A 26,259-nucleotide genomic window follows, 5' to 3' on the forward strand; every position below is an offset into this window, starting at 1 on the left:
AGAAGGAAATGGGAAAATAGGGATGCCCTGACCAACAATATTAATCTTTTTTTTTTTTTTACTTTAACCAATAAATACCAAAACTGATATTAAATATATTAACATATTTTGTCTTAATAAATGAAAAAAATTTTTACACTAAAATCATTTTAGATTCTAAAAGTGATTTTAGGCGTCGCAGGATGGAATGTTCTTTTTTTTTTTTTAAAGATTAATTTTATCACTGACATTGACACTCACAAAATATAGCATCTAAAAAAACATAGGTAACACTTTACAATAAGGTTCATTAGTTAACCACATTAGTTAACATGAACTAAAAATGAACAATACTACAACATTTATTAAGCTTAGTTCATGTTCATTTTAGCATTTACTAATGCATTATTAAAAGTGGCGTTCGTTAAAATTAACAAAATAACAATGAACAACAGTATTAACTAACATTAACAAAGACTAATAAATAGTGTAATAGATGCATTGTTCGTTCATGTTATGTAATAATACATGAACTAATGTTACCAAATGACATTATTGTAAAGTGTTACAAAAATATGGAAAATGAAAATTAAATATCATATATTGAATAATCATTGATTATTCACTGAGCATTAATATACTGGACAATAACCAATAGGGCACAGATTTGGATATTTTGCAGCCTTCCAAAAAGTGCTTTATGTGGTGAAAATGCCATTAACCTAAATACAACGCTAAATCAAAACAAAGATTTCTTGACAATAGTTAGTAAACATCTAACAATTAACAAATAGCTCTTCAGTAACATTTGTTGTTTACCATGTCAAAAGTATAGTATAATGCAGTGCAGTAATCAATAGGGATTAAATTGGCTCATTAAAACAGGCAACAGTGTCAAATTAAAATCTTACACCTAAAGACATCTTGTGGCTTTTTCATTTTAAAGGTTTCTAAAGAACCTTTCCTTTTTTTCTCTGCATCCCCTACCACATTCTTATTATTCCTCCTTTCTCTCTCAAACAAGCAACTTCAATATAGTGAAAGGTTAAAGAGCAAACCACATGCAGCAAATATCACCCAGCGCAATACCGCAGCAATATTGGTCAATATAGAAAGGTATCGTCAATATTAGAAAGGCATTTGCTAAGGATTTATCAGAACAATATCAGACCTAACTCTTGTCGAAGTGAAACACATCTATATGCATGGCAGTGCAAACTTTTCATATTTTTCTGCTCGGTGATAAATTTTGAGCAAGAACAGCTCTGACGACAGCAGAACGCTTGAACCATGTCCAAGCTGTCCAGCATTTCAACTAAGTAAAATGACAACTGCCTGCACTGTGGTGTCCCTGAATTTCCCAAGGGGCAGGGGTTTTGACGGCATGTCTGAGCAGACACATTACAGGCGTGACAGCCAGAGGAAAAGGCCACAGTCTCCGGTAAAAATGCAAATGTCAGAGAGCAATGGCACACACCGTTTGCTGACTAATTGCATCCCATTGAAAATTCCGCAGGTACTTTGTGGCTCATTTACGTGTTGGGAACACATTATCCGCGGTGCGGCACATTACATTTTCGCATTCATCGCCATATGTCGTGTTTGGAATTCATAATACCGGTGTTTTGTTAAATGGCTGTTCTGAGAGCATTTTTCAGAAGTAATTATTAACCTCATAATGACGCCAGTTTATGGTAGGAACCTTCCCATCAAAAAAGTCACACAATACTATCAAAGCAAGTAAGTGCTGGTTAGTTCGATTCCATCAACCGTTAAACATAAGCTATCATTTCACATTTGTCCGTTTCTCTCTGTTCATGGTCTCTTGGTTAAATGCCACTTTGTGTTGGCGAGGCACATGAGCACTATGTAGCAGAGCAGCTGACTGCCCCTGCGATCGCATTCGCTGCATACAGGATCAGTTGGCCAGGCCGTCTGTGGGATTGGGTGGCAGAGGCGTATAATGAGGGTTACTGGAGTGGCATTGAGAGGATTTTCTCTCCTCGTACTTTGGACAAAAGCTTTGTGAATTATCACAGAGGAAAGGTGGTTAGGAAGCTGCTCTCTTTGACAAGCAGGTCTGGATGCCAGAAGCAGAAATGCCGTTATAAACGTCCAACTGTGTAAATGATGGATGGCCTGTGAGGGATGGAATCTGCCAAGTACAACATTAGCAAAAATAAACAGGGGCAGTGCGATAAGAGCCCGATCCAGGGCTCTGACGTTATCCTCCTTTCACACACGTGTCCTTGGACTTTCAGCTCGTCGCCTGGCCAATTTCAAGAGAAGCCGGACCGACAGCAAAACCCTTTTGTGAGGAGCTAAAACATTCAGGCGCACACTTTCATACTTTAGATGCACCATTACTTTAATGTTTACTGTAGCTCTTTGAAATTGGCTAATGTGTTCAGATGGCTCTGAGTGGAGGTTTGTAATTGCATTTCATGCAATCAGAGGAGAAATTATGGAAGAAGATCATGAGAATGAGGAAATAAAAATGACAGAAGTCAAATCGTGGGATGACGGAACTTCGACATTCATAAATATTCAGCTTCATCTCTTTCCAGGTTTGGTTTTATTCAAGGCTTCTACAGTATGATGCCAAGGAGGGTATTTTTCTCCCTTATGCAATGCTGCGTAACTAGGTTAAGCCAGCTTATGCATGGTGAATAGGTGTATCTAACTGATGCCCTCCCATGGACACTCAGGGGACTGGAGACTGCAGAGGATGCTATAAGAATGCTGCACATATTCTCTGCTTCCTCTCATCCAGGTCTGCGGGTGACCTGACAGAGTCTTTTGCAAATTGACTGTGTCAATATCATGCAATCTCTGACAAATTTCACACTGTTATTTACTAGTTTCCAGCACATGAGGTCTGGTTTGAAACTTTCGAATCTTGTCTGAAGCATACTATAAGCATATGGATAAAGTGCTGTGTGTATGTGTCTGTGTGCATGCTATGTAGAGGCCAAAATCTGCATGTTTGCTACTCAAAATGGTACAGTTTGCAGAACTTGGCTTAGTTTAGCACCCTTTATTGAATTCATGGGGTTTTTTTTCAAGGAAGGCTAAACCAGAGGCATAATCATTATACACTGATTTAACATGATGTCTTACAATAATAATTGCAACACTGAAATCTAAGAATAAATATATGCACAGATCTGTCTTCGCCTTTTTGTGTGAAAGACCATGAAAAGGAACGTCCGTAGACATGATCGATAGTTCCCAAGCTTTTACATGTGTTGACCTTACCTTGGTCCATAAAACCATTCAATAAGTCCCAATAAAGACAATCTACTCAATTTGAAAATACAGATTCAACAAAGCACTTAACAGTTATACAATAACTGCAGTATCTCTATTGCTGAAGGACAATTTTCAGTTAAATAAAAAATATTTCTGAAGTTTTCAATGCAAACGAGTTAAAAGCCAAGACCGCACGCCCTGCATTCATATGTATAATTTGCGTCACATGTTTACCAACATCGCAAAGTCTGGAAACAGCAGTGGATCCTTTTCCCTCTAATGTAAATCTATGTATTTTAGATAAATAAAACTGTGATACAAAAATACTCATTTACAACATTGCTGGCTGCTCTTATGAAGGCACTTTAAAAAATCTGAACAAGGGATTTCCTCCAGAGCAACTTGAGGGAAAACCATACCATCGTGAATTCTTTTTCCATCTTACCATTTTCATTTTGGATGTGCAGTCTTATAAATCTGACATGTCTTAGAATTGATATGACCTCTCCAGCATATCAATGTAATCCATCTTTGTTTTGAGTCTAGCCCTCAGCTCAGGGTAATCACTTTGGGTTTGATTAGGACATCCTGTCCTTGTCCCTGTGGTGGTTGTGATCATTTGCTTTTGTCTGGCATCCTGTTTGGCATGTGGATACTCTGAGGGAGGGTGCGTGTGTCTGTCAGGCAGGTTGCTAAACTGGGAAGCTGTGCCAAAAAGACTGTCCACTAATCCCACCTTGGGCGTGGGACCTTGGCTATCAATGACAGTTGGGCAGAGTATTCCATTTTCGTGGAAGCTGGCAATGTCACTGCATGGCGCGCCGACGGTGACAATAGTGTTAATGGGCGAGCTGGAGATTGCCATGGTCCACTCCTTTTCCTTCTCCACCAGCGTTCTGTAGTGCGATCCGCTCTCTTTTGTGTCTGAGAATGGATGCTTCTGCCCTGACTCCTCCTGTCCGCTTTTGTAAACGGGGTTGCTGCACATGTGCGAGGAGGGAGCACCGATGCTATCGTACACGTGATTGGAAGGAGGAGTCTCCGGTAATGTGGGTGGCTGCTCTGTGAATATTCCACATTCCATCTGAATGCCTGCCAGGCCCACTTCCCCTTGCTTCCTAAAGGGTAGCTTTTCACGCTTTTTCAGAGCATACGCGCAAAGAGCCGCGGCAGCAAAGAAGGCAGACACGAACAGAACTAGCAGGCTGAGAATGAGAACGGAGAGGGGTATGGCACCTTTTGGCGGGTGCAGCCCCACCTCGGGATACGTGGTGATAAGCCCACTATCTGATTCAGCAGGAGACAGTGAGGACTGTCGGAGCTCAGGGCAAATCACTTCAGAATTCAGAGAGCGTAAATCTTTTCCTGAGACCGGCTCGGGGGTCTTACACACCACTTCACCGACTATGACCACTAAGCTCAGCGTGTCCAGCCACTCTTTGAGAGGGATGATGTCGCAGGAGCAGTCCCAGGGGTTCTGATTCAGGTCGATCTGGACGACAGCATGCAGGTGTTCCAGAACGCCGCTGACTGGGAGGCAATGAAAGTAGTTGTTCCGCAGGTTCAGGCGTGTCAGCGAGGTGCCTGCGAACGCTCCCACGGGCAACGTTCGCAGGAGGTTGTTGTTGAGAAAGACTAGCTGCAGTGAGGGCATTAAACTGAAGGCTGCCGGCTGGATTTCTCGTATCTCATTGTACTCAAAATACAAATACTCAAGGCTGTGCAAGCCATGGAACATGTCAAGAGTTAACTTCACGATGTTATTACCATTAAGGTAAAGGCTTCTCAAATTAGGGAGATTAACGAAAGCCCCCTCTTGCACATAAAATATCTGATTGTTTCCTAAGTGTAGTAAATCAAGGCTGGAAAAATTCCAAAAATCAGACTTGTAAATTCTCTGAATGAGATTTCCACTCAAGTAAAGCTTCTTAGCGTTCAAGGGTCGAGGCATTAACTCGGAAATGTTCCGAAACCCATTTTCCTTACAATTGACTGTCAAGCCAAGGTCATTAATATGCAAGTTACAGGTACATCCAATGGGGCAAATGATCGGTATAGGTGGCCTTGTCTGGTATCCGGCTACAGGTGGCTGATTAGGGAACACACTGCGTGGTGTTGGTGGCGTCTTTGAGGGCCTTGGTCTTTTTGTTGGCTTTGGGGGTCTTTCTCTTTGTTCCACGGAAGAAACTGTGTTTTGATTGGGGGAGACTATAGACGACGGCTTTGTCGGCCTCGCCCTACCCGTGTAGAATGGTAAATGGAGAATACCTAGAATTGACTCAATTTCTGCTTCATTTAATAAGGGACAAAGCTCACTGCGTTTGATCTCTCTGAGGTCCTTTCCGTGGAGGTGGAAAGGATACTCGCATGTGATCTCACCAACGACTGCAGTGTACGGAATCCGCTCCAACCAGGCTTGGAGCTGAACGATATCACAGACACAGTTCCAGGGGTTCTCCTCCAACTGAATCTCCATGAGACTGCGGCCGATATATTCCAAAATCCCTTTATAAGCCAACGTCTTTAGTCGGTTGCCTCTCAAGTCAAGGTGCGTGAGAGAGACAGATCTGAAAAGAAACGCCGGCAGCATGGGTATTAAATTGTCATTAAGGATGAGCACTCTGAGTTTGTGGAGATTTCGAAACGCCCCACTGTCTATTCTCTTGATAACATTATAGTCGGCCTGAAGGTATTCTAAACTCTCCAGTCCGAGAAATGTGTCATTCCGGAACACTTCCAGTTTGTTTTCGTGAAGGTACAACCTCTTCAGGGAGCTCAAACCATTGAAAGCCCCAACATGGATATCCTGCAGGGCATTATTGCCCAGATTAATGGCCACTGCATTGTTCAAGTGCAGAAAGCTGTTAAAGTAGAGCTTCCGTAACGAGTTTTTCTGCAGGTAGAGCTTGAATGGTCTAAGCCATGACTGTGAGACTTGGCTAATATTTGTAAATCCTTTGCTGTCACAATGAACATGAAACAAGCCTTCCTTCACTTCACAGTAGCAGGGCTCAAAGCAAGGCTCGTCTATTTCTTCTGAATCGTCAAGTAGAGGGATAGGAGTCGTCCATCCAAGTGCAATTGTGCTTAGCAGTGTAACCCACAACATGCTTTCACCAAAAGCAGGCAAGTGCATAGCCTCAAGAGCTCCTTCACTGCACTGAAAAAAATACAACAGTTTTAGTGGCGTGAATACAGAGAGGATGATGAACACTGCTCAATACAAATGATGTTGACTTTTGACAAGTTAGTCGTGATATGACTGTAGAATAAGGGAGGTTATCATCTATACAGTATGACAGAGCAGAATGCAGCCTGGCTGCTTTGACTGCAGTTTTTTTTCTGCAAACAATATACTTAAAATATAGAATAAGGCTTTAATAACCATTGTCAGCAAATGCACTAGAGCTTAATATTGACCCTTAAAGTATCCCTGCTGCATTTGTTACAGTGATATTGAGAAGAGGCAAAATATGACCTAATCCATTTAAAGGCATCATGCTTCTCTAGAGGTTTCGCTTTAGTTTCTAAATCAGCTAATGACTCTGGAATATCAATTTGACCTCCATGGAAAATATTTCTTTCTCCCCTCCTTCAGGAGCACCTATTAGCTAATGTGCACAGCAGGGCACTTAGGAATGTGATGTTAATAAGACCTAGGTTCTATTGATTGCTGAAGGAGTATATGTGCATACAGGTCATTGAAATAATGTAGCTACCTCAGGCCGCCACTAAAGCAATAAAAGCATTTTATTGCCAGCAAAATCTTCAGGATAACAGAAATCATTACTTTGCAGATGCAATACTTTGAGGTGAAGTATGATTAAAAATATAATACTCATATTTTACAACAAGACGAGACAAATAAATGTTTAAGAGAAAGTTAAACTGAAATCCAGCCATTGCTCTCACGCCAGAACAGACCCAAAGATACAGCTTTGAACTGAGTATGCAATACAGACATATAAGGAAACCATTCAAGCACTGCATGAAAAAGCTGAACTTATGGAAGCTGAACACAATGTTCATTAGCTAACCAAGAGCGATTCACGCCATTATATTACGCTGTCAGAGACATAATTAACACATAATGATAATCCAATGCGCTAAAATGCATTCTATTAGCATTCCCCTTTGTCTGCCTTTACCACCACCCGCGTCCGGATCCATATCAGAGGCAATAACTGAGCAGAAATGTGCGCTACTCACTCAGGTTGCTGCAGTGGAATTAAAAGAGCAGAAGATGGACCACTTTAAATGATGCTGCTTCTTGCCATGTCACCACCGTTGAGCCGCTTCTTCTTCTTCTTCTTCTCCTCTCCGCTCTCGTGGTGGAGGCAAATAGGAGAGCCGAAGACGTGACAGGACTGCAATGTCTCAGAAAGGTTTGCTTTAGGATGCAGGTCCGCTCCCCTGACGAGCGCTCAACAGTGAAGACAGCGAAGGCTGCAGTTCAGCACCGCTGTGAGGGCTGATGATGATGAGCGAGACCTCAGTACAGTTCGGTTAGAAACAGTGAGGAAAAACTAACCCGATTTAAGTATGCAAGTTGGCATGGAAATAAATCACAGGATGGCGCTGCCTCGGACTTCGGTTTCCAAGTAAAATATATTGCACCGAGCGCGCCCGCCCGCCTGCTCGCAGCCCTGCTATGAAACGCTCCAAATATGTGAAGATGATGAGAATAATATGAACGCAGCAGCCGGCGCTCAGCACACCGTTTCAGGTTCAGCGGGGATTTTTTTAAACGCGCTTTAAATGCGTTACGCTCGCTCTCCTTAGACACGTTTGTTGGATTTGCGTTGATTTACGAAAGAAAGTATAGTTGAGATTGTTTGCACCGGTAATGCGTAACGCGGGGTATTTACTTTGTTGTGTCACAACATTATCGTGTTATTAAATAACACAGTAACCGGTCCCAGAACGATGAGGATACTTGGGTTACTTATTCATCATCCTTCACGGTATTAGGGCCCTAACAATTTATAAAACCTTATTTTGGTTACCATGGAAACATAGTGCCATCTGCTATTGCACAACAATGTGGTGCTTCATACATGGGCATGTTGCTTATTTTGGAACTGAGAATGAACAATGTTGACTTGATGCCCATTTTTGCTGATTTCTCATATGGCTGATTAATTATCTTATAAATCACCAGTTAATTACTTTATAATGAGTTTGTCATTTGACAGTGATACGCATAGAGAAATAAATGCGATTTCTCATCAGATCATTTTGGCTTACTGTGGAACACACCACGCTGTATGCTTCATTTTAAGCATTAACTACTAAATTCCTCACATATATCCAAGTAATATTCTGAACACACAAGCATATCGACTTTACTTTCCCTTTATTGTGAATTTCCCACAGGTAACGGAGAATCTGAGCTAAAGCTAGTTAATACTCTGTCTCAGCAGCTCTCTGTGCCTTTGAGCATTAAAGCATTTTCCTGAAGATCCTTAAAAAAAAAATCTTTAATGCCGTCACACAGATCAGCGCTACAGATCTGAACATGTTCCAGTGAATTAGCTAGCGACAGCAGCTTCCCTTCTCTTCTAAAGCCTGTTAAAGGTGATTAAAGCAGTGTTTCTCCATCAAATCGCTGCGAGAGTATTTACCAGAGCCCTTTGAAGAGAAGAAAAGCTGGAAAAATACAAACAAACAAGTCATTAGGCATTCTGGGGTTGAAATTATGAGGCTTTATATGACTTTATCCGCTATATGCAGTGCTGGACATCCATTTTTCTGCAGCCATCACATAGAGAGGAGGAAGAAAGCACCGTGATTGACAAGATAGTAATGGGGTCCAGAAACCCGGCCGTCTCTGAAAACTAATGCCAGATTCTGACCTAAAGCATATTTCAAACACCTTCAAAGAAACAATTCAATTTCCCTTCCATAATAACACAATAGCCGTGCCGTGCTTTTCACACACTGATCAATTTAAGCAAGTAATTGTCTGTAATTAATATTATTACAAAAGATTAGCTTTGTTTGAAGAATGATTATATTAAGGATTTACATGATTTTCACCACCTTTGACTAATTAACAAATCACTTCAAGCACTCTCGTTCAATTATAAATCCCCCCTCACATGAAACCAACAAAAGCAACTGTCTCAATTTGCAACAATTGAAGAGACGCAATTAGAGGTACAATTTTTGCAGAAAAAAAAAATCACGAGATGTAATCTGGTGGTCAGGCCATTTGAAGCTCATTTAGCCTGAAGCTGGTCATTAATTACCCACAAGATGAAGGACGTCGCTGCCACAGAGGTGCCGGAGAGGGGGAGGGTATCTAGATCCACAGGTGCTGTTACTATTTAGTTAGGCGCACCTCGTGAATACCACGGAGCAATGACCTCTCTCCTCACACGCACAGACTTCCACCAAGGATGGCCGGCCTTGAGCAATAACCAGTGTTAAGCTAATTAAACTACCCTCCCATTTTAATTAGGATATAAATCAGTTGCCATGGGAACCTGTCCTTTGGAGTCCCCATGTAAACTCCTGATGGATTAAGCGTAGTGGATGAAGGGTGCTATTTTAAAAGCCCTTTTAATACATGCAGCAGTCCACACAGACAGGCACCATCACACACATGCTCAAATTACGCATTTGTGTTTTTAGTGTGGGTTTTTTTAAATATAATATAAACAGATAATTGTATATATGAATGATATTTTTTATTGCATACTAAAATTTACAATATAATCAGCTTAGCAACAAGACAAGCACTGCAGCAATGTCACTGTAATATTAACGCTTTAATACTAATGTGCTCTAAAAAAAAAAAATAGCACTGTTTGAGTTACCGGATATACAGTGTTGCCATGGACAACCGCAAATAGTAGGAAATATCTGCCTTTGAATGGCATTACTGAATCTTATGTTAAATCATGTTTTCATAAAACCATTCAATAGGGTGATTGCAGATAAAGTGGGACACAATAGCTTACATATATTATATGCATGTTCATCCATTAAAAAGCAAGATTCACTTCGAATATAGAATAACACTCTTATTCTATATAACATATTTTAATAATCTACTTTATCTGCATTCTTTCCAAATATTGCACATTTGTAATTCGGTGTTATATTAATAATTTTGAATTTGAAGTTGTTTCGCTTGGAATTATTAAATTTTTCATAGGCATACTTTTAAATAAATGTTTGCGCAAGGGCTTTTTCAGTCTCATTTGTTTGCCTGTTCGAGTGCTTTTTTGGCCTAGCATTTCCTTGTCAAAAGCATCTTGTTAAAAAGTGAAACGCACCAGACCTAAACTCAAAATGTTGTGACACAGCATTTCGCAAAACTGGAGTAGCGCTCCAAGGGAAATCACCTCTTATCATGCGAAGCATCATACTTGAGATGCTAAAAGATTACATCAAAGCAGCCACAGCAAATGAAGCAGAAAATATGCCATGACGAGAGCTCCCCCTACTGACTGAGTCTCAGTCATCCCCTGCTAAACAATGCAAACGTGTTCACGGGCATGTAATACCCACACAGGATTATACAGGGAATCCAATGATTATGATTATCTCCACTTGAGAGCCTTCCAATTGTAAAATATAGAAACAATTAGCCAGAATTAAATTACTAAGCACAGATTACCTATTTTAAACATCGGCAAATAAGAACCTTGCGAGAAAACCATCCATTTCTTTCATCCACAGCACAACTCATTATAGACATCACAAAGGACTCAAGCATGGTCTCATCCAAAGCAGCAGCAATGATATGCGGCTGAAAACACCGAGTTAACTCTTGATAGTCTTATAATGACAGTTCAGCATACCAGAATACTGTTCCACATCTGGTTGCCATGGATGCAGCATTTATCAGTCTCCTTTCACAGGATATCTGTAGGTAATTAAATGGAAATGAATAAAGGTTCAAAAGAATACTTAAGCTGTGCCTGTGCATATCAGTTTACTGAATGTTGAGTATAGGCTGGTCAGCAATCTAAGATATAACGAAGCCAATTAAAATTAATAGCCTCTTAATCTGAAATGTGCATGTATCTGAGGTATTTAATCACATTTCCTGAAATTAGCTGCTTAACATTCTTTATGGAAGCAGCCTGTTTATTGTCATATATATAATTTTAAGTTACATTAAAGAACTCATGAGAATGTCTTTTTGGCCATATAAAAAACAACATCTTGGAAATTTAATATTTAGTGTGAGCTCCACGTTCTCACTATATCATACTGTATGAGCCATAAAAGTCTGGTGTATCAAATATGACTTTAAAAAAAAAAAAGTTTGATTGATGCAATGAATATTCTCTCTAAAGGTTAAATAAAAAAAAAATAAATAAATAAAATAGTAATAAACAAATCTGGTTTTATATTACATGCCAAACTTCATAGGGTTAATAATGGTTTGCCAGATATTTTGGTATGGCATATGGTAGTATCTTAAGACAATATTAGACACTTTATCATTACAGCTCTTCTAAAGATCATATGAAGTCATAAATGTGTTTGGGTGGTTGGTGTATAACATGTCCATAAACCTTTTCCAGTCAAAATATAAGTTTAAAACGTGTGTATATTAATAACGGAAGTTTATTTAAGTTTCCATATTTAAACTGACATGAAAGCATCTTCATTTACATACTTTGTAAATGTCTTACCAGTTCTGAACATCATTTTCTTCAGGATAATTTACCCTGGATCAAGTTCAAAATCACTGTCGATGTAATATAGACCGGTAATACAGCTATGATGTCATTGCACAAATCTGCCGCTAATTTAGTTAACGGTCCACAACATAAACTTGTGAAATGCTGAGACAGATAAAATAACATCATGTATATACTTTAGCATGGATTTTGGCCAATCGGGGAGTCGCGTTTTAGTACGCCTATTAGCTTTGACGAATCACAACTCTTCTTGTTGCATAGACTCAACCTACCAGTGACAGGCAGAGCGCTGTAAAGTTCGGCTGACCCATCACCAGGATTGCAGGTATGAGAATGAGATGAAACTTAGCTAACTTTGTGAAATAATGCGAGGGACTGATCGATCGTTGGCATATCATGTTTTAGACAAATCATCTCATCCAGTTTGTTATCTTTAGCAAGCGATCCAGGCGTTTTTGGTTTATATTAAATTGTGTCACTATGTAGCAGATTAGCTTCATTGTAGCACAGTGGTGATGATACAAATATAAGTTACATCGTCAAAATGTGTTTCTGAAGTTAAAATATAACGTTCCCAGAATCCAGACGAGACTCATTCCGTCATTCAAGATAGATTACATAATGTATTTTTTTTTAATGCCACCCTCTTTCTAATTCGAGTGTCGTTTTTTTTAGACTGATAAAATCAGTATTGCTCTGCTCAAGGCTGCGCGTGCGTTTCCCCTGTTGTGTAGCAGGGTCATAAACCGCCCCGTTCATCTCAACTCCAGTGCTAAAGTAGCATCGTTGCTCAAGATGCCCCAGACAAACAAGTTCAAAAGTGCTGCAGCTAGCAGTGCTGCTCAGTCTGCTGGTCCAGACCGGGGAGAAGCACTCAGAGACCCCAACGCACCTCCAGGGGACAGTGGTGGAGAGGCCAACCAAGGAGACCCTCAAATTATTAAATCTCCCAGTGACCCCAAACAATACAGGTATACTAATCCACGTGTACTAGGTTCTATTGGCCGACATTTGTCTTATTCTTAAAGTAACAAATGAAACCTTTTAAAATATCATTTTACATTACGAACGATACAGTATGTTGGCACTTAAGGCCAGGGAGTTAACAGAAATATGAGATCGCACAAGTAAAACACAAGCTCTGGTTGCATCTCTTGAGTGTGTAACACAACACTGCATGTAAGTGCTGATGACTAAACCCAGCTAACAGATTTCTTTCTGTTTTTTATCCAGATACATTGAACTGAGTAACGGACTGAGGGCTCTCCTGATCTCTGATCTGAGTGGTTTAGATGGGAAAGCTGAAGATGAGGATGATGAAGATTCAGAGGAGGAGGAGGAAGAAGAGGAGGCAGGGGGAGGGGGAGAGGAAGAGGAGGGAGACTCGGGGGAAGGAACAGATGAGGAATCTGAAGAAGAAGGGGACAGTCAAGATAGCGACTTTGAGGAGCTTGATGAGGACAACGACAGGAAGAAGAAAAAAGGATCTGAAAAACAGGTTTGTGTTTTGTTGTCTAGGGATCCAAACTCTGCTTTTTTTCTTTATTCTGTGTTGAACCTATATATTACAGCATTTTTTTAACCTCAAACCGTAATAAGTTGATATACCTGTAAATTGACTCTAATGATTTAGTCCACTTAAACACAGCTCCTTTCTTAAAATTAACTTCAGCTCTTTATCCATAGAGACAAAGCAAAGTAATTCAAAACTATTTTATCAGTTAGGAACAATTATATGGCATTAAAATGTCCATTATATTAAAATACTGTTTGCACCATTGTTTTTTAATTACAGTATATGAACGTGTACTTAATAGTGTAACTACCTAAGACAGTACTGGTAAGATAAGGTAACTACATGGGGCATGATTAGGCTTAGGAGTAGGTCCAGGGTTAGTACCTAGTTATTACCTAGTAATTGTAATTGATATAAGTACATAGTATGTATATGAGTAACATGAATGTAAAATAAAGTGCTATAAAAATATCAGCTATAGTGTGTTTCAGTATTTGTTTTTCAGTGCAGTCTAATTTTTTTTTTCTTAAACTAGTCTGCAGCAGCCCTTTGTATTGGTGTAGGGAGTTTCAGTGACCCTAATGACCTACCTGGCCTTGCACACTTCCTGGAGCACAGTAAGTCACACATACAGTTTTTTTGCCATTACTGTATTCAGTAACGTTTTATTCTCGGTTTAACTCAAGTATATCTCTCTACCTCCCAGTGGTGTTCATGGGCAGTGAAAAGTACCCTTCTGAAAATGGCTTTGATGCATTCCTTAAAAAGCATGGCGGCAGTGATAATGCTTCCACTGATTGTGAAAGAACCATTTTCCAATTTGATGTCCAGAGAAAACGCTTCAAAGAAGCCCTTGACAGGTTAAGCAGCTCTAAAAGATGTGATCTTATCACATTACTTCTTATCCTGATGCCCTCTTTGACTTTTTTTTTTTTTTTTTTTCCTTGAGTCACAGTCTAACCAAAAGCATTGAAATGAAAGCAAATACTATTTATAAGTTTTAACATTTGGTTGTATATAACCTTAAAAGTAAAGCGATTGTGTTTTTGTACGTCATCTCAGATGGGCTCAGTTTTTCATCTGTCCTCTTATGATTGAAGACGCCATTGACAGAGAAGTTGAGGCTGTGGATAGTGGTGAGTAAAGCATTTATATTATAGATTAAAAATGTTGTTGATAGCTCAGCTGTGCAGTTTAACAGCCTGATGTTTTTTTTGTTTGCTACAGAATATCAGCTTGCTAAGCCTTCAGACTCTCACCGTAAGGAAATGCTCTTTGGCAGCCTAGCAAAGCCCAACCATCCCATGAGCAAGTTCTGCTGGGGTAGGTCAAACATGTTAAAAGCTGCCTTTGGGTACCTCCTGGGTTTATTCTGTAGTAGATTTTTATGGTCTTGTGATTGTATTTAAGGAAATGCACAGACCCTGAAGACTGAGCCTAAGGAAAATAATATCAATGTTTACAAGCGACTCCGTGAGTTTTGGAAGAGATACTACTCTGCCCATTACATGACCTTAGCTGTGCAGTCTAAAGGTAGGTACAGTATGCAGGACTTAACTTGTATGTGAAATCTAATCCATTATATCATAGTATCCCAAAACACTTATCTTCACAGAGAGTCTTGACACCCTTGAGGAATGGGTTAGAGAAATCTTCAGTCAGGTGCCCAACAAGTAAGCTCAGCCAAAGCCTTATTTGATTATCTTCAAAATGTAATAATATAGATGTGTTTAAAAAGTTTCTCTATGCCATTTTAGTGGACAGCTGAAACCCGATTTTTCAGACCAGTTGAGCCCCTTTGAAACACCTGCTTTCAACAAACTTTACAGAGGTATGCTGTGGAACTTAATGCTCAAATGAGGTTTAACAAAACTTCTTTAACAGAACTCACTATTAATATGAATATGTGTGTTGTGTTTTGCAGTGGTGCCTGTTAGAAAAGTACATGCCCTTACCATCACATGGGCTCTACCCCCTCAAGAGAAGCACTATAGGTAAGCCAGTCGTGATTGCACTATGTGGCATTTTTATATATATAAAAAAATGATCCACAATCATTTTTAGACATGCATTCGAAAAACATCTTTTTAAAAGTGCAGTGAAAAAGACATATATCCACATCTTTGATAGGTCTCATCCCAACTTCCTTTTTCAGTAGTAAATGTCACAGACAGCCATTTCACTGGGACTTTACATACTGATTTTGTTGGTCTTTATTTTATTGCCAATATTATTTCTTTATATAATATGATGCTTATCCAAAGCATTTTATGATGATCCTCAGGGTAAAGCCTCTACATTACATTGCTTGGCTGATTGGCCATGAGGGAACTGGAAGTATCCTGTCTATGCTTCGGAGGAAGTGAGTCCTTTCTCTCATGATTTGGTTTTTAATAAAGGACAAAGTGGTTCTACTTTCATTGTAACTAATTTTGTACATGCAGCATACATCTTGCACTATCCCCAGAAACTGTGAAATTGAATCTCTTTCTCTCTGTCTAGGTGCTGGGCCCTGGCTTTGTTCGGAGGAAACAGTGAAACTGGTTTTGATCAGAACACCACATATTCAATATTTAGTATCTCCATCACTCTGACTGATGAGGGCTTCCAGAACTTCCATGAGGTCTGCAAGGGTCACCGCTTTAGACACTGCATTTGTTTTACGTTTCTGTGATCCTACGCTACTATTGCATGTCAAAATTATACACTACAGTTATGCGCATCCTTAAGATATAATATTGTTTTCACACTTAATGTCATTATAGAAATATGGGGAAAGCTGAGAATCTTACAGCTTGCTAAATGTGTGTAAAATAGGATTACAAAGCCTCCGAGGCACAAACACACCCCTTTTCCATCCTAAATTATAACAGACATGAATGCTATAAAGTTTAGCCCAACTTAGAATTAATGCATCTATGGTAATTTGGATGGTTTTCTTCATTCAGGTTGCTCATCTGGTCTTCCAGTACTTGAAAATGCTTCAGACCCTTGGGCCCCAGCAGAGGTAGGCCCTACACGTGAAGTGTTGATTTTGAGAAGGATCATTGCAGAACTTTTACAAACACTACATTGAATAATGTAGCTTAAATATCACAAATAGTTTGTTTTCTCTTTGGCAGAATATATGAAGAAATTCAAAAGATTGAGGCCAATGAATTTCACTATCAGGAGCAGGTAAGGTTATTTGTCATTTAGTTGTTTCTCACCAACAGTGGAGTGTTTTTGTATTTCTGGTTTGTAGTAATAAAACAAATGAATATGAGTATTTGTACATAGACACTGAACTCACAGTAATGCTTTTACAGACTGATCCTATTGAATATGTGGAGGACATCTGTGAAAACATGCAGCTGTTCCCAAAAGAGGACTTCTTAACAGGAGACCAGTTAATGTTTGAGTTCAAGCCAGAGGTAGTCGACCTCACATGCAGTTCTGATTTTGATTTATCAAAGGTTTTTAAAAATATGGGTACACGTTTGTTTGAAATCACTCAATTTTTTTCTTAGGTGATCTCTGCTGCGCTAAACCTCCTCACACCAGAGAAGGCCAACTTGCTTCTTTTGTCTCCAGAGCATGAAGGCCAGTGCCCACTCAGGGAAAAGTGGTTTGGGACCCAGTACAGTGTAGAGGGTGTGTGTTGTAACTCCCTATTTTCAGTTTAAAACATACAGTATTCAAGATCAGAAGTTAAAAATTGGTGTCTTTAGAATCTGTGTTTATGTTAGATTATTTTGGAAGTGAAAATCAGAAGCCAGCATTGAATTGTTAAAATTAGGTTGCTATTCTCAATGGTTTCAATCAAAGAATTCTATATTTATTAAACTCATAAACTCGAAACAAGCAGTGGTGATGCCAGTTTGAAATGGAGAACTTTCTCAATTCTGATGCCAAAATTAAAAAGTACTTTGGTTGTGTGGATGTATTTTGGTTTTGACTATTAATATAGTAATCGATTGAGGGTGATTTGATAGAAATAAATCTTAAGTAGGTTTGTACAGTAAAAAAATACATGCCTGATTCAAGAAGGGGGTCTCAAAAATTGTCATATATTTTATAAATATATATATTTTTTCTAACTTCATTTTAATTTAAATTGTGCTTTGTTTTCTTAGGTTTAAACTAGCATTGCTCTTCTATATTTTGCAATTCTGGAGACACAGGTACTTGTTTGAACCATGTTTTTTTTCTTTACAGACATACAGCAGCACTGGAGAGAGCTTTGGGCAGGAGATTTCGATTTAAACCCAAGCCTTCACCTGCCTGCTGAAAATAAATTCATCGGTGGGTGTCTTCAGTTGACGTCTTTTAATGTTGTTGCTATGTACTGTATCTCTAGCCTGTTTCGAGACCGTTCACAATTGTTCATGTGTCTCTTTTCACCTCCAGCCACCGATTTTGCCCTCAAAACCTCTGACTGTCCAGACACAGAGTACCCTGTCAGAATAATGAACAATGACAGAGGGTGTTTGTGGTATAAGAAGGACAACAAGTTCAAGATCCCCAAAGGTGTCGTTGTATTTGTACACTCAATATATCATGTCTCCGATGTCCGGTAGCAAAATAGATTGAGTGGGAAGTACTGAACTTCTGTGCTCAATTACCCAGCTCACACTTATGTTTCCCTTCTCTTCCTGCAGGGTACGTGCGGTTCCACCTCATATCACCTGTGGTTCAGAAGTCTCCAAAAAAGTAAGCTGAAGATCATATGAAAACATACAGTCATTCAAGCAGATCTTGTAAATGCTGTAGCCATGGAAACCCCATATAGCCATTAGGAATCACTATCTCTAGTTTCTATTTTTGTCTTCCATTTACCTTTCCATCTAACCTTCTCTTTTTGTTCTGTCTTCTCACCTCCACTTAGCCTGGTGCTTTTTGACCTGTTTGTGAATATCCTGGTGCATAACTTGGCGGAGCCGGCCTACGAGGCTGATGTGGCCCAGCTAGAATATAAATTGGTTGCAGGAGAGCATGGTCTTGTCATCAAAGTTAAAGGCTTCAACCACAAACTACCGGTAATTAACAGGCACAAATCAGATTATATAATATATTTTTTTTTAATTGAACTTTTTTATTTATTAATATATATTTTTTTCTAGTTGCTGTTCAACCTGATTGTGGATTATCTTGCTGATTTCTCCGCCGCTCCTGATGTCTTCAGCATGTTTGCAGAGCAGCTAAAGAAAACCTACTTTAACATCCTCATCAAACCTGAGAAGCTTGGAAAGTGTGTTTTCTTGACATTTGCCTTTACTGCACTAACACTTTATAAATACCTGTAACCCCGCCCATAGGGGCTTCAAAAACCTGTCTTTCATTTAGAAAATACAGATCAGATGGACTAATTCAAGTCAATTTTTTTTAGGTTTTAACACTGCTTATCTATTGTGTGCAACATTCAGGCATGTGATATGTTTCTTACAATTGTGGTTACACGTGTCACCTTAAAGAAACAGTTCTGTCATCATTCACTCACCCTCACCATTGACTTCCATGGTAGGAAAAAAATACTATTGAAGTCAATGTTATCCTAAAACTGCCTGGTTACAAACTACAAAGGAATTCATACAGATTTGGAAATACTCGAGAATGAGTAAATGATGACAGAATTTTCATTTTTTTAAAACATCTGTGTAAAATAGTCAAAAGTTTGAGGTCAGTAAAATATTTGTAATTTTTTAAGTAGTTTTTTAAATTTTGGGATTTTTTTTTTTTTGCTCGCCGAAGCTGCATCTCAAAAAAAGAAATGCTATAACATTGTGAAATATTAGTATAATTTAGAACTGTTAAACTTAGAAAGAACTGTTAAATAATTGAAGTTGAGTTGAACTTTTCAGTGTCACATGATCCTCATGCTGATTTGATGCTTAAGAAACAGCTGCTGCGAAAAGTTTTATGTCATAATGGTGAATATTTAAACTTTTTCCTTTATCCATGCTGAATAAAAGTGTAATTAAATTTAAAAAAAAAAAAAAAAAAAAAAAAAAAGAACTTTCAGACCTCAATCTTATGATCGGAAGCGTATGGCACATTGATGCAGCTTCTTCAGCGGTGTAGTGTCAAAACTTTGCTAGAATAAAGTGGGCGAAATGAAGCATAATATAATTGGCATGGAACAGTATGATGGATCCCTCCACAACCCCCGCAGTCCCATATACCGGTGTCTATATAACTATTTCTGTATATATCTTTTCAATGAGGAAAAATGCATGACCTTCGCTCTCTGTCTATCTGTCCATATGTCTCCTCAGAGACGTGAGGCTTCTGATTCTAGAGCACTCTCGCTGGTCAACCATTCAGAAGTACCAGGCTGTGCTGGATGGGCTCAGTGTGGATGAGCTCATGGAGTTTGTGAGCAGCTTCAAGTCAGAGCTGTACGCTGAAGGACTAGTGCAGGGAAACTTCAATAGCACTGTGAGTTTCCACACATTTTATACACCCTCTGCATGTTAAAACAACCGTCCAGGAGCATACTGTGTACTTGGGACAATTATACAATTATGTAATACTTAAAGTTTTAATTTTATTACGTCTGTCTGCAGTTGTTCTATTATGAAACTTTTTTTTTTATCTGTAGGAATCCATGGGATTTTTGCAGTATGTTACAGAGTAAGCACTTTTTTTCATCTGTATATTTTGTGTAACACATCCACTATTAAAAAAAAAAACAATCACGTAGCATTTTTATTCTTTTCCCACTTTCAGGAAATTGCAATTCAAGAAGCTGTCAGTAGAGGTCCCTGTTCTCTTCAGAGTGGTAAAGCTTCCTCAGAAACATCATCTCTGCAAAGTGAAGTCTCTCAACAAAGGTGATGCAAACTCTGAGGTCACTGTGTATTACCAGGTAAAATTCGTTCATTGGTTTACCTCAAGCATATATGCATATTTACCTAAAACAGCAGTGATTGTGGCTAATTTTTTTTTTTTGGTATTTCTTCTGATAGTCCGGTCCTAAGAACCTTCGTGAGCACACTCTTATGGAGCTACTAGTGGTGAGCATGACTCAGTTTTGGTTGCTGACTACATAATGAAGCGTATCGCTTACAGTAAACATTACTGTAACTTTATGTATGTATAAAAAGTATAAGAACAGCTGCCCCAGGGTTTTTTAAGCAATAAAGTCAGTCCCTCCTGCCAGATTCAAAAGAAGTTCTCAGTTATTGCTCTCTAGGGCGCTGAGCACACACATCTGCATGGCCATAAGCTCAACTCATCCACTTTGCTTTATACTGAAGACTGACTTTGGATGGTGTCCAGTTCTCTTGTCTTTCTCAGCAGTTACTTTAAAACGCTCTGAAAGGTTGAGCTGGCTCTCATTGTAAAGTGTAATGTGCTGTTCTAAACGTTCAACAATTTATTTTTTTGCCTATGAATCACTGTTGATACCAGCTTTTGAAACTACAAATGTCTATAACCGGTATTGTCTATTTTTAAGTTGGTATGTTTTTACCAACTAAAGCTTTAAAAAAAAAAAAACATTTAAAGTCAGTTTTAAAAGCCATTGGCTAATTATTTACAAATTCTTACCTCACTGCGCCTTATATCAGCTAAACCCGTTATCAGACTTCTGTGCAGTTATACTGCTATGAATAAATCGTGTTTATACATGGGCGGCATTACATAAACAGTTTTTATCTGCATGTGTTTTATCATTTTGTCCCCTGTTGTAGATGCACATGGAGGAGCCATGCTTTGATTTTCTCCGAACCAAAGAGACGCTGGGGTAAGTTTGTGGCACAGAGACAACATTTAAGACATTATCTTGCGCCAGTTGCTGGTTTTAATTAGTTGTACTCCATCTGTTTTCGCAGATATCATGTCTACCCAACCTGTAGAAACACATCAGGTGTTCTTGGATTCTCAGTCACAGTGGAGACTCAGGCCACCAAGTTCAAGTGAGCTCTCACTGTGCTTTTTGGTTGCAGTTCACTGCTGCATCAGAATTATCTGATTTATGTGCTGCAGCTGCTGCCTCTTGACTTCAGAATCATAATTAACCTTTTATCTCCACCTCTATCTCGACTAAATTGCAGTGTTACTTTACACTGATTGGCTCTCTTTATAATTTCTGACGTGAAATACAGCCTACACTAAAAGTTAACAATGCATCCATGTACTTACAACATGCAGAACATTTTATTGCTTTGTAAAAGTCTTATGAAATTTTGTGTTAATATTTATCAGGGTTACCACTGTAATAAATATAAGGCAATTGTTTTTCCACCAGGCCTATATATTAAAAAAAAAAATTTTGTACAAAAGTATGTATTTAATTGGAAAAAAATATATTTCTGTTTAAAGGCATAGTCACCATAAAATTTTATTTATGTGGTTATACCCCGGGCATCCACGATGGAGGTGACTTTGTTTCTTCTGTAGAGCACAAAGAAAGATTTTTAATTCAAACCGTTGCGCTCTGTCAGTCATATAATACAAGTCAATAGGTACACAGTCTTTGAGAGTAAAAAATATTTGCACACACATACAAATTAAACCCTACGGCTCATGACGATACACTGATGTCCTAAAACACAAAACAATCAGTTTGTGCAAGAAACAACAGTATTTATAATTTTTTACCTCTGTTACACCACAATGTCCAACTCGATGCCCTGGACGTAATCAGGTAAACATCAAGTTTTCACTTTTTGGGTGAATTATACTTTTAAAGCAGTGTTTGTGAGCTTTTAACACTTCAAAAGTGACACCTAGTGGCAAAGAATGAATTTGCATTTTCATTCAGACCAAGTGGGTGGGCAATATGCTAATGTTTAATGTTTAAAAACTAGTTTCATTGTTTCAGAGTCGACACCTTTGTTGTGAGAAACTGTATACATGGTGCACTTTCAGATTTAAAACAGATTTTTACCATTAGTTATAATAAGAAATGCATCATTTGATCATCTGACACTAAATAGTAATGCTTATGAAAATTCACCTAAAAAATTAGATTTGAAAATGTGTTAATGTATTTTTTTTTTATCAAATAAATGGTTTTGTTGAGCTTAAGAGAATTCTTTCAAAATAATTTTAATGGTCAGGAAGTGTGGGAACCCTGATATGTTAATACAATAGTGAATCTTAAAATCTTTTCTCTTTTCTGGGCTCATTTTCTGCCTTCTAGCACTGAGCTGGTAGAAACAAAGATTGAGGAGTTTCTGGTGAGCTTTGGAGAAAAGATGAACAGCTTGAGTGATGAGGCTTTTAAGACACAGGTGACTGCTCTCGTCAAGCTGAAGGGTTGCGAAGACACCCATCTTGGTGAGGAGGTGGACAGGAACTGGACAGAGGTGGTCACGCAGCAATACGTCTTCGACAGACTCAGCCGAGAGGTGAGAAGCCCTGTTGCACATGGGCAAAGTCTGACAGTTCAGCAATGTGTTAATGATGAATTGTGGGAATATATTTGGACACAGTCATATTTTTATGCTTGTACAACAGATTGATGCACTGAAACTCATGACCAAGGCTGAACTCGTGAACTGGTTCATGGAACACCGGGGTGAAGGCAACAGGAAGCTAAGTGTACATGTAAGTGAACCGCCGCATCACTGTTTTGAGATTAATATTTGCATTGCTTAATTAATGATGATTGGCTTCTTTGTCAGGTTGTTGGTTATGGAGTAGAAGAGAACGACCCTCGTAGTGCAGAACAGCCGGCCGCTGGAGACGAAGAGGAGGAAGGCAGTAAGATGTCGTTGTATGGGGAGGTTTCCAAACTCACCTTCCTTCCTGCTTCCACTTTACTGGCCTCAGCCGCTATCATTACAGACATCCCGGCCTTCACTTCCACCCTCAATCTTTACCCTTACCACAAGATTCTCAAATAAACAAAAGCATGGACTTCACTCTGCCAGATGGCACGCAGGCACGCACCCCCTACCTCCATCTTCCATCCTTTCTTCTCGTCTACGCTGTCATAGTAGAGCAAGGATGAGCAGAAGCCAATGCTCTCATACTTGAGAAATGAGTTTCAGCCATGTGTGCGTTCATATAACGAGCCCTGCTATTGAAATGACATTGCTGTGAATGTTGTGTGTGTGTGTGTGTGTGTGTGTGTGTGTGTGTGTGTGTGTGTGTGTGTGTGTGTGTGTGCGCGTGGGCAGGCATTGACTGGGCTCAGGTTGGGGGTCCTGCTGACAGATACAGATCATAAACATGACTTTAAACTACTCAGAATTGTGTGAATTTTATCGATAGGTCTGCAGTGTTAAGTTTGTACTAATACATTTATAATGTTCTGACACTGTGCTAAAAAGTACGAAATATATTTGAATTAAATGCAGTAAGAGAGATTGCTGGACTGCTTTTTATGTAGCCAGCTGATGATGCCTGATGAGGATGTGTAATGGTGCTCAAAGGTAGGCATTAGAGCATGCAAGACCAAAATGATGCTTCTCTTACTGCTATAGCATCATTCTGCATTTGAAAGAACTTAAACCTGTAAACTGAGCAATGGCTAATATCACTGCTTAAATTCAGAATGTGCAAATATATATTTATTAAAAGCACCGTGAAGCTACCAATTGGCTGAATGTCTTCATCTTTTTCATAAATCTCCATTTAATTGTTTGAAAATTAAACATTTTAAATCAAAACGTACGCCATTTAATACACGTTTATGGTATTCTTGTGCATGGTTCATTGGTGGATGTTATGCTGGATAATAGATTTTTATTTTTTTCATTTATTTTCAGCTGAAGTCACTGAGAACGTAACCTCACTCTTCCAATTGCATCGCTCCATTCTAGTGCTGCTGATAATTGCAAAACCCTAAAAAAACCTGCATATACAGGTTAGGTATGTTTTGAAGCTGGGATGCTGGTTTGATCTGGTTAAAGCTGGTTCTTTTATGCTGGTACTTTGCTGGTCGGATCAGCACATGAGCATCTTAAATCAGCATCCCAGCTTTAACGGCAGGATCAGAAAGACTCTTTCAAGACTTTTATTTTGATTAATGAATATTATTTAACGTTAGTTCAAAAACATGCATTTGAATTGAATCATAATCTGACACACCGGACTGCAAATGATTGTTTATTTATAGAGTCTGTAGGAAAGGATTATTTTAACAGAACATTTCAAGATATTATAAAACGCATCATATATAAAATGCAGTGGGGGTAGACATGACTGTACCAAAGCAATTTAGTAGAAAACATAAAATCGCTACACTAATACTCCGATATTAAATATCCTTCTTTTTCCTTATTACAAAAAAAAATGTATTGCAAATGATGTTTCATGTTGACTTTGTCAAAAATGTTACGATAGTATAGCAAGATAATATAATCGTGTGCACAGTATATGAACGTGATTTATACTGAATGTGATGTCATTTTAAAAAGCATGCCCTCAGCTCTCCAAAGGTGACCTTAGATTGAGCTGAAAATACGTTGAGAATTGTCACAGTGCCAACACTTACCAGGCACCACATAGAGTTGGCATTGTGTTCTCCTTGTCCAGGCAGGAGGCGCATAGCAGCACACAGCAAGAGAGTTGATCTCTTTGTGCTCCAGAATAGCTCTTCTTTTCTCACCACCCCGCCTTTCATTGTTCTGATCCTGCTGTCCTGAAGCGCTCTGTAGAGGTGCGGTACACTGGCTAGAGTTTCATCAGTCTGCTGAAAGCTGCACACTTCAAGAGGGATCACGTTCTAAATATTTAGACTGCCTTGGCATGCGCTGCCTGCCTTTTGTAGTTAGACGATTCGTCACTACGCTGTCACTACATCTCGCTCCTGCAGGGTGTCTTAATTGACGGGCTGCTTAAGTGGGAGGAGGTGTAAGAAAGAAAACGGCTAGATAATATGAATAAATAAGGCAGATGTATGTGAAAAGTCCTCCTCCTGCTCTACAGGGAGTTCTCTCAGCTTTATTCGAGGGAGCTGTGTGTCTCGCTGCTCTTACGGATCATGTTAAATATAAGAAGGACATGAATTATGTGCCTCCCAGGCAGCACTGCACAGGGAATGAAACAAGGGCTTCGGTAAGACAGGTTAATTGGGTCTGGCCTTTTCGATACTGAGATAATGGCGTCTAATGCTAGATTCAGACAGCCTAATTTAATTCATTTAATAAAAGATAAATTCACAGTTGTAATTATAGCTTTTTTTTATTTTATGGCACTCTACTGTTATGAATTTAAAAAGCTGAACATTATCATGAGTGCTGGCTAGGCTAGTAAATGATTACATGTAATTTGGAGGACGTAATCAGTACTTGTAATTAGATTAGATATTACTACAGTTACCTTTTTTCTTGATTGCTTGTTAAAATTAGACTGTGTGTCATATTGTTTACGTTCATGTAAATGTCATGTAAATTAACTTGCAGTTCATGATTTTGAATTTGGAGAATGCTGTTTGCTTTTTGGAAGCAGTCCGGAGATACAGCCAAAAAAGGTAATCAATAACCATATGTATGAAATGTATTGAACCTGAACACGCCTAAAGTTTACAATTCCTTCCGGAATCAAAACCTGAGTGATTCTTCATATCAACGGCGGAAGCCACCACAGTCTCTGATGACAGTTAATGGTCAACTAATTAAAAATTTCAAACGTTGAAATAAAATTATTTTATCGATTTTGGTTTTTAAATGCATTTCATAATGGAATATATTTAATTTCTCTTTACTTTTTTATAACCCCAGTTAAACCTATAAACAATCGGGGTCAAAAGTAATCTAAAAGTAGCCAGAAAACATTACTTAAAATGAATGATCTAGATTAGATTACTAAATACATTTTGTCAGCATGTAATTTGTAAATGTAAAGTCATTTCTACAAATAAATTTAACAAATATCTGTACTGTATATACTGCTACATGTTTCATTTATGTTTTG

The 26,259-nt window shown here is 38.7% G+C and overlaps 2 protein-coding genes across 3 annotated transcripts; one reads left to right on the top strand and one right to left on the bottom strand.

The window, feature by feature from the left end:
* Nucleotides 1–3,001: 3,001 nt before the first annotated feature.
* On the bottom strand, nucleotides 3,002–9,283 carry slitrk3b (SLIT and NTRK-like family, member 3b). The gene is made up of 2 exons (XM_043254341.1): nucleotides 7,441–9,283; nucleotides 3,002–6,391 (listed from the first exon to the last, which is right to left on the bottom strand). Exon 2 carries the CDS (start codon nucleotides 6,365–6,367, stop codon nucleotides 3,719–3,721), a length of 2,649 nt encoding a protein of 882 aa, XP_043110276.1. The 5' UTR covers nucleotides 6,368–6,391; nucleotides 7,441–9,283; the 3' UTR covers nucleotides 3,002–3,718.
* A 2,872-nt stretch (nucleotides 9,284–12,155) lies between these two features.
* Nucleotides 12,156–23,939, top strand: nrd1a (nardilysin a (N-arginine dibasic convertase)). 2 transcript variants are annotated; one of them, XM_043218488.1, is made up of 31 exons: nucleotides 12,156–12,219; nucleotides 12,629–12,865; nucleotides 13,128–13,392; nucleotides 13,946–14,027; nucleotides 14,117–14,270; nucleotides 14,473–14,546; nucleotides 14,638–14,733; nucleotides 14,821–14,943; nucleotides 15,026–15,083; nucleotides 15,168–15,241; nucleotides 15,335–15,404; nucleotides 15,695–15,772; nucleotides 15,913–16,033; nucleotides 16,359–16,417; nucleotides 16,533–16,587; nucleotides 16,719–16,823; nucleotides 16,920–17,043; nucleotides 17,608–17,694; nucleotides 17,800–17,919; nucleotides 18,051–18,102; nucleotides 18,278–18,428; nucleotides 18,513–18,640; nucleotides 19,665–19,827; nucleotides 19,991–20,022; nucleotides 20,119–20,257; nucleotides 20,358–20,405; nucleotides 21,084–21,136; nucleotides 21,225–21,308; nucleotides 22,538–22,745; nucleotides 22,855–22,944; nucleotides 23,022–23,939. In XM_043218488.1, exons 2-31 carry the CDS (start codon nucleotides 12,690–12,692, stop codon nucleotides 23,241–23,243), a joined length of 3,291 nt encoding a protein of 1,096 aa, XP_043074423.1. In that variant the 5' UTR covers nucleotides 12,156–12,219; nucleotides 12,629–12,689; the 3' UTR covers nucleotides 23,244–23,939. The 2 variants fall into 2 exon arrangements, with proteins under 2 accessions (XP_043074423.1, XP_043074414.1); XM_043218479.1 differs by having other exon boundaries at nucleotides 12,169–12,219; nucleotides 12,570–12,865.
* Nucleotides 23,940–26,259: the final 2,320 nt, after the last annotated feature.

The sequence above is a fragment of the Puntigrus tetrazona genome, chromosome 2 (assembly GCF_018831695.1).
Source record: "Puntigrus tetrazona isolate hp1 chromosome 2, ASM1883169v1, whole genome shotgun sequence".
Classification (NCBI taxonomy): domain Eukaryota; kingdom Metazoa; phylum Chordata; class Actinopteri; order Cypriniformes; family Cyprinidae; genus Puntigrus; species Puntigrus tetrazona.